Raw genomic sequence first — 12,403 nt, 5'->3', positions numbered from 1 at the left:
GAAAGAAAGGAAGGAATAACGGACAGCTAAGGCCCCATCCACAGGACCGTATTTGTGGTCCACATCCAATCTGAGGGTCAGACGCAGACGCGTTCATTTCAAGGGGTCCGCAAAGAATGCAGACAGCACACGGTGAGCTGTCCGCATCCGTATGTCCATTCTGCGGCCCGGCCAAAAAGATAGAACATGTCCTATTCTTGTCCGTTTTGCCTTGACGAGAATAGGCATTGTTACAATGGGTCCGCCAAAAATAAAACACGAACCTCATCCGTATTTTTTGCGCACACCTGTGTTTGATTAGTAATTGTGAGCCAAAACCAGAAGTGGAGCCAACCCAGAGAAACAGGGTATAAGGGAAAGATCTGGACCTCTTCTCTGTCTTTTTGACCCGCACCTGGTCTTGGCTCGCAATCACTGACGCGTGAAGGCGCCTAAGGTGCGAGAGTATATTCACACACCGCAGATTTGTTGCAGAAATGAAAACCAGTCCCACCCCTATGAACAGAGTCCTTCCTGCAGCATGGGTATGGATTTCTGCAAACTCCATTTAGATGAAAGAGAAGGTCGCAGACATTTTTGTGCACCAAATCTGACCAGCGTGGCCGCGTCCTAAGAGCGGTGGAAGGATTTCCTTGCGGTCAAGAAGGAACCTTTCCCTGTAAAGGAGGACGCGGTGCCATCTGCCTCACATGGGTTTACTTTTATACTTCTTCTGGACCAACGACTGCTGACCGGTCTGTCACCACAGATCTTCAGCGAGAATGTCACTGGTCACTAATAAGGCCCAGGAACAGCAGGTGACTACCCTGGACCTCCATGCCCATGTGGAGACCGGTGTAACAAGCCATTATTCAGCAGAAGTGCTGCTCCCATGTACGGAGGGGGGCACCTCCACACCCAGGAAGATGCCCACATGAGCTGGGAATTTAGATATGGGCAGGTTCACAGCCATACCCCTATAGGTTAGCCATCAGTCAGTAGAGCGCCCCCCCTGGAACTGCCTATCCCACCCCAGACACAACCACCTAGAAGTAAACCTTCCTGTCAACCCGATAACTGGCAGATCAATCATGGAAGTCGTCAATGATCGCTCATTACCATCGGGACAAGAATTTGCCAGATCAGTGGCGGTGACATGGGGGCACAAGGCTCCACATCATTCATTATGGAAACTGGATGAGCCTGGTAGGGCATGGCAGGGGCAGTGCCATGTGGGATGAGCAGGCCTCCCCTGCACACACAGCCCCCATCTGCACACAGCGCTACTCACCGATCACCTCCTTCAGCTCATAGTCATCCCGGTTGATGGACCATGGCAGGGCGCTGGGGTCCGGCTCTGTCATGACTCTTGCCTCCGTAGAGGGGGGTATTCTGAGCTGATCACCGGGCTCAGCAGCTCTCACTGTCTGTGGATACAGAGGGATAATAATCCAGCAGTTCTGTGGAGAAGGACCGGTGACGGTGATTGTCGGTGCTCGCCCCCTCCCCGGTGTCACACTCTCACTTCTTCTTCTGCACTCCTCACATTGCCAAACTTTGCCTTTCCCCTGCCCGGCCTGCCGTGCCCAGGGCCGCATGACGTCATTACGCGCCGGCGTCCACTCCAAGCCGCCATCTTAAGTGTGGCAGGCGAACACTCCTTGTGAGCGCCCTTCTCAGCACACAGAGGCAGAGCCTGTCAGTCAGGGGTGTGGAAAGTATTGGACTGTGGGTGCCTGGTTATCAACTGGGCATCTAAAGACTAGAAATAGATATATCACAGGGTGCCAGTATTTATCATCATTCACAGTGATTGTCAGACTGGCTTTTCACTCCGACGGCTTTCACACTAGCGTTATTCTTTTCCGGTGTTCCGTTAGATTTCCCTACCCCGTGAGATTTCCCTACCCTCGTCACTTCCGGCCGCACCGGACATGACGTGAGGAGGTGTGCCGTGCCGCGCAGGCGCACAACCACAGGGTAGGGAAATTTCACAGCAGAGTTAGCTGGACACCGGCCGACACTGTGCATGCGCCCGGAACCTCACCAGCGGTAAGGGTAGGGAAAAATTACGGGCCAGTGCGCAGGCGCAGTGATCGGATGGATGTTCTCAGCTGGACACTGCGCATGTGCTGGGAGCCTCACCAGCGGTTAGGGTAGGGAAAAAGCACTGGCCCATCATTTTTCCCTACCCTAACCGCCGGTGAGGCTCCCGGCGTATGCGCAGTGTTGGCCGGTGTCCAGCTGAGAACATCCATCCGATCACCGCGCCTGCGCACTGGCCCGTAATTTTTTCCTACCCTAACCGCTGGTGAGGCTCCCGCCGTATGTGCAGTGTTGGCCAGTGTCCAGCTAACTCTGCTGTGAAATTTCCCTACCCTGTCGTTGTGCGCCTGCGCGGCACCGCACACCTCCTCACGTCATGTCCGGTGCGGCTGGAAGTGACGAGGGTAGGGAAATCTCACGGGGTAGGAAAATCTAATGGAACACCGGCATTGAGTTCCGTCTTAGGGGCTCAATACCGGAAAAGAACTGATCAGTTTTATCCCAATGCATTCTGAATGGAGAGCAATCCGTTCAGGATGTCTTCAGTTCAGTCTTTTTTACTTTTCAGGACGGAGATAATACCGCAGCATGCTGCGGTTTTATCTCCGGAGAAAATTCTGGAACACTTGCCGGATCCGGCATTTTTTCCCATTGAAATGCATTAATGCCGGATCCGGAATTGTTTCGGCAAAATGGATCCGACATTGCGGTCTGCGCATGCTCAGACTGCAAAAAATGTGAAAAAAATAAATGCCTGGATCCGTTTTTCCGTATGACACCGGAGAGACGGACCCGGCATTTCAATGCATTTGTCATACGGATCAGGATCCTGATCCGTCTCACAAGTGCCATCAGTTTGCATGCGTTTTGACGGATCCGGCGGGCAGTTTCGGCGACTTCCTGCAAGAATCCTCTGCCTCAAGTGTGAAAGTACCCTAAGCAAGAAGAACCCTTTCCTTACTTCTATGTGCCCCCTACAGGGCGTAGGAAAAAGGACCTGTCAGCCAGGGTTGACAACGATCCAGAAATTTCTGGACAGTCTGTAAAAATAGGCGACACTCCTGTGTCCGTGATTTTTTTTTTTGAGGCTGGTGCTACAGTACTTGACTACATTATTTTGGTTGTGATTTTCATCATTTTACAGCTCCCAGTAAATGCGGATGTGGATATATCTGTGGATGACACGCTGTTATGGGGGATCTGTGGATGACACACTATTATGGGGAATCTGTGGGTGACACATTGTTATGGGGATCTGTGGGTGACCCTGTTATGGGAGATCTGTGGATGACACACTGTTATGGGGAATCTGTGGATGACACACTGTTATGGGGGATCTGTGGATGACACACTGTTATGGAGGGGGATCTGTGGATGACACACTGTTATGGAGGGGGATCTGTGGATGACACACTGTTATGGAGGGGGATCTGTGGATGACACACTGTTATGGGGGATCTGTGGATAACACACTGTTATGGGGGATCTGTGAAAGACACTGTTATGGGGGATCTGTGGATGACACGCTGTTATGGGGGATCTGTGGATGACACACTGTTATGGGGGATCTGTAGATGACACTGTTATGGGGGATCTGTGGGTGACACATTGTTATGGGGGATCTGTGGATGACACTGTTATGGAGGATCTGTGGATGACACACTGTTATGGGGGATCTGTGGATGACACACTGTTATGGGGGATCTGTGGATGACACGCTGTTATGGGGGATCTGTGGATGACACTGTTATGGGGGATCTGTGGATGACACTGTTATGGGGGATCTGTGGATGACACTGTTATGGGGGATCTGTGGGTGACACATTGTTATGGGGGATCTGTGGATGACACTGTTATGGAGGATCTGTGGATGACACACTGTTATGGGGGATCTGTGGATGACACACTGTTATGGGGGATCTGTGGATGACACACTGTTATGGGTGATCTGTGGATGACACACTGTTATGGGTGATCTGTGGATGACACGCTGTTATGGGGGATCTGTGGATGACACTGTTATGGGGGATCTGTGGATGACACTGTTATGGGGGATCTGTGGATGACACTGTTATGGGGGATCTGTGGATGACACGCTGTTATGGGGGATCTGTGGATGACACACTATTATGGGGAATCTGTGGATGACACTGTTATGGGGGATCTGTGGGTGACACATTGTTATGGGGGATCTGTGGATGACACTGTTATGGGGGATCTGTGGATGACACACTGTTATGGGTGATCTGTGGATGACACGCTGTTATGGGGGATCTGTGGATGACACTGTTATGGGGGATCTGTGGATGACACTGTTATGGGGGATCTGTGGATGACACTGTTATGGGGGATCTGTGGATGGCACTGTTATGGGGGATCTGTGGATGACACACTGTTATGGGTGATCTGTGGATGACACGCTGTTATGGGGGATCTGTGGATGACACTGTTATGGGGGATCTGTGGATGACACTGTTATGGGGATCTGTGGATGACACTGTTATGGGGGATCTGTGGATGGCACTGTTATGGGGGATCTGTGGATGACACTGTTATGGGGGATCTGTGGATGACACTGTTATGGGGGATCTGTGGATGGCACTGTTATGGGGGATCTGTGGATGGCACTGTTATGGAGGGGGATCTGTGGATGGCACTGTTATGGAGGGGGATCTGTGGATGGCACTGTTATGGAGGGGGATCTGTGGATGGCACTGTTATGGAGGGGGATCTGTGGATGATACATACCGTATGTAGCATCTTATGCTATATGTGTCATCCACAGATCCACCCCATGACAATGTCATCCACAGATCCCCCTGCATAACAGTGTTCTGTGGATGACACTATTATGGGGGGATCTGTGGATGACACTATTATGGGGGGGATCTGTGGATGACACTTATGAGGGGATCTGTGGGTGACACTTATGGAGGGGATCTGTGGGTGACACTTATGGAGGGGATCTGTGGATGGCACTGTTATGGAGGGGGATCTGTAAATGGCACTGTTATGGAGGGGATCTGTGGACGGCACTGTTATGGGGGATCTGTGGATTGCACTGTTATGGAGGGGGATCTGTGGATGACACATACCGTATATAGCATCTTATGCTATGTGTCATTCAGAGATTCCCCTCCATAACAGTGTCATCCACAAATCCCCCTCCCATAACAGTGCACAGATCCCCCCCATAAGTGTCATCCACAGACCCCCCCCCCCCATAACAGTGTCATCCACGGATTCCCCTCCCTATAACAGTGCCGTCATCCATAGATCCCCCTCCCCGCCGCTCACAGTAGTATACATTTATAAACTGTAATCGGTATCCTGCAGGCTGCAGACAGTAACTTTAACTTTAAATCAGCGCTCATCTCTTTACTACCTTACATTCAGCTCCCTCCAGTAACAGGCAGTGCGGGCGGCAGCGCTCACTCACTCACTGACATCACGCGCCTGCGCCGCCTAGTGGGAGGAGCAGGCACGTGACATCAGTGAGTGAGCGCCGCCCGCACTGCCTGCTGTTACCGGAGCTGAGTCAGTGTAAGATAGTAAAGAGATGAGCGCTGATTTTAAAGTTAACACACTGACACAAAAAAATATATATGGCTCGGGACCGGCCGGGTCCCCCCGGGGTCTGGGCCCCTTACTGGGCCCCCCCTGTCTGTCTGTGATTTTGGGCTAAGTTGTCCAACCCTGCCGTCACCACTGAAATAGATGTGGGAGATGTCTATTTTCCTGCCTTTGCATCAGTTTTTCGAAGCATTTTGTATTAAAATGACAGGGAAAATAGTTTTGTTTTGTTTTTAAATGCCTCAAAATATGATCCAACCTATTAGTGTCAACTATCACCTGTGTTAAGCCCCTAAAATCACACGCCCTTTCTACCCATGTAAACCAAGAGCCTATGAACATGTTCATACCTACCAACATGTTTGTTGGTAAACTGGAGACACTGAAGACTCGCCCGTGGGCACATCTCATATCCACTCAGGTTTACATAAGCTCCATCCATTTTTTCAGACCAGGATTAGCAAAATTTTCCAGGATTGTCTCCGAAAATTCAGGACAATCCCAGCAAATCTGCTGGCAGCTAGGCATGTATGTCAATATCCTGTTTCATCTTTTCTTGGTGCACAGTGATATATACCTTCTATTGAGGCAGACCAGGCAACTGCTACAGACCCAGGGGAGAGAGGGGCTCTTTCAGATGTGAAAACACTAAAGGGAGTTGAATGCAAAAATACTATTTCAGCTTCATTTCCAGTAATGGTAAATGTACAAATTCCTGTGCACTGAGCTCCCCCTACTGGTGGCTGCAGACGGCCAGCTTTGTATTAGAAGGGAAGAAGATTTATCATTGTATTTTTGCAAGTTGTCTGGTGTAAATACCTAGAGAATTATGGTGGTCAAATATGTGCCATATTTATGAAGCATCTATTCTACTTTTTCTGACATAGAAGTCAGATAAAGTGAAAAGCAACTTGTATATCACAATTTTTTTTTATTAAAATTTCTTCTACCTAATAAAAAAAATGTAAATTCGTCAGAAATCGGGGGCATTGTGCTTTGCATTATCTGAGGGTGATTTGTGCACGTATACTGGGAAACTGGGTGGGCAGGGAGGGAACAATACTACATTTTGCTATGGGGCCCTATGAGATTTGTATATGCCCCTGTTGGTGCAGTTCAAAATCTGTGAAGTCACTGGAATTCAGTGCATTTGGGTATTCTCTGAGACAATTTTATAAAGTAGTTGTCCCAAGAAAACCCCAGAGGGTGAAGTGTGAGCCTATTATCTGCTTTTACCTTTTTACATTTAATATAGCCATTCTCATGGTAATGCATTGCTTGTGATGTCATCATTAGAATGCTGCCATGGTTTATGATGTCATCAGCTAGATTTGTGGTGGCAAACCTATAGCACAGGTGCCAGAGGCGGCACTCAGAGCCCTCTCTATGGGCACCCGCACCCTGGAAAAAGTCTATGGTGCACCAATATGCCTTAATCTTTTCCTGCCATTCATCAGAGTAGGGCGAAACTATGAACAGCACTGAATGCAAATAGCTAAATCATAAAGTACATGGAAGATATACTATATTGGACTGTAGTATTCAGGTTAAATTGCCATGTTGGCACTTTGCGATAAATAAGTGGGTTTTGGGTTGCAGTTTGGGCACTCGGTCTGTAAAAGGTTCGCCATCACTGAGCTAGAGTATCTACAGTAAGTTGGCCAGAACAACATTTTCTTCAATGAACGCAGTGCTGCAGAAACCAGCTTCGTCGACTACACGATGGACAAAGCTGTTGTCACGGCTTGATGATAGTTTGCCGTGAGACTTTCGCCGCGCATGATGGTTGCCGGTGGCAACATGTTTGTTAAACATGCGTGTGCACTTCCCCTTTAAGGCTGTTTCCCTTCCCTTTTCTGGTGTGTATTGGGTTAATGTGTGTGCAAGGTGGAGCTTGGTGTGGCCTCTTGGCTCTTATTGTTCTGAGTTGTGAGCCTCAGTGCAGATTGTCTTCAGTGGCTTGAGGAGCTGATGCTTTTCCATCTGCCCAGTCCTTGAGGGCCACCTTATGAGACATTGATGTCACCCCTTTGTGTCTGTTGCTGTTACCCTACCTCACTTGTATGTTTGGTGTGGGTTTATGTTTGGGGTTGTTGTTATGTCTGGTTTGGTGTTTCATGTCTGGCCTGTTTGGTGTTTCAGGTCAGCATGGATGCCAGACATATTCTTTGTATGTCCTTACCTCCGGAAGGGGGTCCCTGGAGTTCCCCGGAGGGGAAACTACAAGAAGCGCAGCCTGGTGCCGCCATGGTTCATGCCTCATGGAGGTCCAGGTTGTTTCTACTAGATTCTGTGTTTGGTGTTTGTGCTGGGTCCTGCCTGGTGTGTGTGTTTGGGCCTATGCGCATTTCCAGGATCCAGTGGTAGCGGCGTGGACGGCTCAAGTTCCTGTTGCAGCTGTGTCAGGTAGGTGTCCATGTTGGTCCTGTTGGCAGTGGTGTTTTCTGCCTCTGGACACTTACCTGTTGTGTCGTCCACTGCTGGCTGCTTTCTTCCACTTTGTTGCTAGGCCTGTTGGAGATTCTGGTTCATCCGTGTCGTGGAGGAATCGGTTGTCTCCACCTTCTGACGCGATATTGCAGGGACCGTTAGGGTCAGTAGGGCTCAGGTTCAAGAGTATGAGCCTCCCATCATCGAGCGTGGCTCATACAGTCAGGAGGTCAGGCATACAATTTAGGGATGCTTAGTTGGTTACCAGCTCCCTTTTCCCTGTTTCCAGGGCTAGCTGCTACCTTACTTTGACCTCATTATACAGTGGGGGGTTTTCCCCACTCCCCACTGTGACAGCTGTGTAGTTCAGGCACAGCAGCTACTCTGAATCAGGTGCCGATTAAATTTTTATTGCCTATCCTGAAGATTCTGAAATCTTGCAATATTCCTTCAAGATTAGGTAGTTTATGAGGGAGTGAAATAGGCACAACTTCAGTAGCAGGGGGATTGGTAAGGTGAGTATAAGCTGGTTTAATTTTTCGCAACATTTGTACCCCATATAGGATGTGGAACAGACTAGTCATTTCGTGTAGACACGAACTTCATCTGGCCTCACATGCAGTATTCAACGGGCCCCTGTTATCTGCTAACTTGTTACATATACGAACCATATCAAGTCTGAAACATTAAAACCAGACAGTCAAAAGAGCTCTAAATCTACATCAATACACATACAGCACAAAGAAATGAGTAAGAGTGATATCAATCCAGTATTAGGGATCATTCACACGACCGTGGTTTGCTTTTGCATCTGAGCCGCATTTTTTGCGGCTTGGATGTGCAGTAAGCCGGATTGGACTAATGTACACTGGCGCAACAATATGCACTGACTGGGTCAGGTGTAAATGATGGTTAAGAGTTTTGTTCGTGACGCCAATTGCAGCGTGCGCAGGGTACAGTCTCAGGGCCCTTTAAGGTGTTACAACTCACGTACCAGGTTAGGAATGCCAGAGTGGGGTAATGTCTCTGTGTGGTAGTAGGTATAGTGTCAACGGTGTCTCCTACCTTGGTACGGCTGGACTCCTGGATCCTGGCTCATTTGCAATAAATGAGTGGGTTGCTAGTAGGAGTATTTGAGGAACTTGGTAGCAGTAAATGAGATCCAGACTTGGAATATAATTAAACTTTTCTTTACTGGAGGCAGCATTAATCCATATGAGATACAGCAATAGTCTTGGGTCCCAGCAGGTATTGGCAATGTATGGCAGGGATCAATATCTCTTCTGCATCTATCATGTGCCTGGAGAATATGGCAGGAATCTGTCTTCTGCTCTGTCTATCTTCTGCTGTGTATGGGACTGACTAGCTGAGGAGGAATTTGGCTTCTCCTGGTCTCTGGATAGTTACTCACAGTTCTGCTCACAGGCAATGGTTCTTCCTGGAGATCTGGAGGTGGCAGCTTGCTTGTCAACCAGTTGAGGCTGAAGGCTCAGACTGGGAATGGTGATCTTTGGTCTCACCCGAGACTCAATCCTGGTCTGGGATCCCTATTTCTGGGAGCTCCTACTTGCACAGCCATCCCCTAGCTGGGTTGGCTGGCACACTACCTCTAACTTCCTTCTCCACCCATGAGGCAGGATGTGGGAACATTCCACACCTCCTCCAAAAGGGGGGAGCTAAACTGGAATGTACTATTCCAGTCTAGACATGCTAAACTGACCTAAGACCTTGCTAAACATTGCTGCCACCTGCTGGTGTACATGAAAATTACAGCAAATTACATTTAACAGGCTTTCAATACACATTTGTGAGGATTGTGATGTTAAATTACACAGGATGACAGTAAAAATACACTTAACAGATTGTAGCGGGGTAAAAGAGTTTAGTAACATAACTCTGGGATATAATATTTACAAGTGATCCACTGGACCCAGGAGGTCAAATATTTCAGTTCCAATAGTCTGGGACTATAATTCCTGTTTCTGGCATTTTCTCTAATTGTTAAAATATAACCTTTATTTCTCCTTTAATAAACGATATAGCCACAAAAAACATATAAATTTAAAACAACATATGGAGGGCAATGCTATTCGGGGGCTATAGGCTTAGCATCCTCTGCTTATCTGTAGGTGAGCTAAGATCTTTATTTATCTTTTGCAAGTTATTATAGAGTGCGTGTCTGTAATGTCTGCCGACATCAGACACCTTGCAGCTAAAACTCTTGGGATTGTTGCCCAACCTACAGTGCTGTATGTATCCAGGTACGATGTCTTTTAACAAGTACTCATAGCGGCTCTTACCGCCCCGCATTTTTGCCTATTTTCTGCCCCTATAATATATGTCTATAAACGGCGTCTGCAGATCGCCGTCCAATTAATCATTCCTTTGCCCTACTATAATTATTAAAAACTAATGGTGCAGCTCCCCCGACATGTTTCACCGCGAGATGCGGCTTCTTCAGGGGGGTAAGGAATTATAGTCCCATAACTCTGGGATGTTACAGATGCAGACCCCTTGATTTCAATGGGCCGCCCAGATGTGGACAGCACTCCGTGTGCTGTTCGCATTCATTGCTCCGTTCCGTGGCCCCGCAAAAATTATAGATCATGTCCTATTCTTGTCCATTTTGCGGACAAGAATAGACATTTCTATATTGGGCCGCCAGTTCCGTTCTGCAAATTGCAGAAGGCACACGGGCGGCATCCGTGTTTTTCTGATCCGCAATTTGTGGACCGCAAAACATGGCACTTTCGTGTGAACGAGCCCTTAGTGTAAGAACACACTGAAATCATTCCCTTCATTGAGGCTAAGCAGTCCTAAAGCCTGCGTCTTCATAATCAGTTCGGACTCCATGTGAAGATGCACATTGGGAGACATTTATCAAATCTGCTTCACCAATTTAGTGTCTTAAAAATGTCACAAGTGATGCCCAGTGCGACATTTGGTCATCCCCGCCACTTAGTGACCACCAATAAGGCTTTTTTAAGGTGGTCATTAAAAGGTCTAAGTGCTGCACGGATCTCTCTTGCAGCGGAGAACAGGTGCTCGGCTCTAACATTAGAACTGCACTACTGCTCTAACAGCTCAGATCGGGAGGAGCACCGATCCTGACCGTTTAAGCCCGCGACATGTATGTGATTACTGTTTCCAGTCGGCACCCACGAATGAGATTGATGTGTGTGCACACGGACTGAGGCCTAGTGAAGGTCCAAGACCTGTCTCTAGAGTGTCCCAGTAGGCAGCACCTCCCTGGTGCAGCCTGCTAGTGAATGTCAGTATAGCATTCCTATAGTGCAATATATTTTAGAAGTGATCAAAAGATTATAGTGCCCTTGTGAGACTATTAAATGTTTAAAAAAGTTTTTAAAAAAAAAAATAATAAAAAAATTCCAAATTAAAAATACACCCTTTTTCCAATGAAAAAACTCCTTTAAATGGAAAAAAATGCAAAAATAAAATCTCCACATATTTAATATTGCCACGTCTGTAACGTCCTGCACTATGCAATTATCATGTACTTCATCCCGTATGGTGAATCCTGTAAAAAAAAAAGACCGAATTGCTGCTTTTGGCTTATTCGCCAAGCAATCAAAAATTGTTATGTACCCCAAAATGATACCTATGAAAACTATAAACCATCCGACAAAAATCAAGCACTCAAAATTATGGGTTTTGGGATGCGGTGATGCGAAAACATTTTCAGTTTTTTTTTTAAATAAGGGGCTTATTGTGCAAAAGTAGTAAAATGTAAAAAAATAAAAAATAATTATATGTATTTGGTATCGCTGTAATTGTAGTGACCCAGAGAATAAAGTTATCATGTTATTCATACTGAAAAATGAACCCCGCAAAACGTAAAAACTCAGTGGCAGTTTTGGTATTTTTCCCCATCCCCCAGAAAGGAGTTAGGACCCTTGCAAATGAGCATGTCCGGATGCGTTCAGTGAAAACTGTGCGATTTCGCAAGCAAGTCCATTCAGTTTTGTTTGCGATCGCGTTCAGTTGTTAAGTTTTTATCGCACGGGTGCAATGCGATTTAATGCGTTTTGCACGCGCATGATAAAAAACTGAATGTATACAAACATCATCTCTTAGCAACCATGCGTGAAAAACACATCGGATCCGCACTTGCTTGTGGATGCGATACGATTTTTCACGCAGCTCCATTCGCTTCTATGGGGCCAGCGTTGCGTGAAAATCGCAGAATATAGAACATGCTGCGATTTTCACGCAACGCAAGAGTGATGCGTGAAAACCAACGGACATGTGGGGCAGACTAGATGGGACAAATGGTTCTTACCTGCTGACACTTTCTATGTACACAGACCCATTGAAATGAATGGGTCCGGATTCCGTGCAGGCGCAATGCACTCGC

The 12,403-nt window shown here is 47.4% G+C and overlaps 1 protein-coding gene across 1 annotated transcript in view; it reads right to left on the bottom strand.

Annotated features, from left to right (window-relative positions):
* The window catches only part of OXSR1 (oxidative stress responsive kinase 1), a 142,619-nt gene extending 141,049 nt beyond the window's left edge, over positions 1-1,570 (bottom strand). The window contains exon 1 of the mRNA XM_040433777.1: positions 1,271-1,570. Coding sequence (XP_040289711.1) covers positions 1,271-1,343 — 73 coding nt within the window. The 5' untranslated portion in view covers positions 1,344-1,570. The remainder of the gene's footprint in view (positions 1-1,270) is intronic.
* Between the last annotated feature and the right edge of the window lie 10,833 nt (positions 1,571-12,403).

The sequence above is a fragment of the Bufo bufo genome, chromosome 5 (genome assembly GCF_905171765.1).
Source record: "Bufo bufo chromosome 5, aBufBuf1.1, whole genome shotgun sequence".
In the NCBI taxonomy this organism is placed as follows: domain Eukaryota; kingdom Metazoa; phylum Chordata; class Amphibia; order Anura; family Bufonidae; genus Bufo; species Bufo bufo.
The sequence above is the reverse complement of the archived record's forward strand: the minus strand, read 5'-3'. Positions and strand labels throughout refer to the sequence as shown.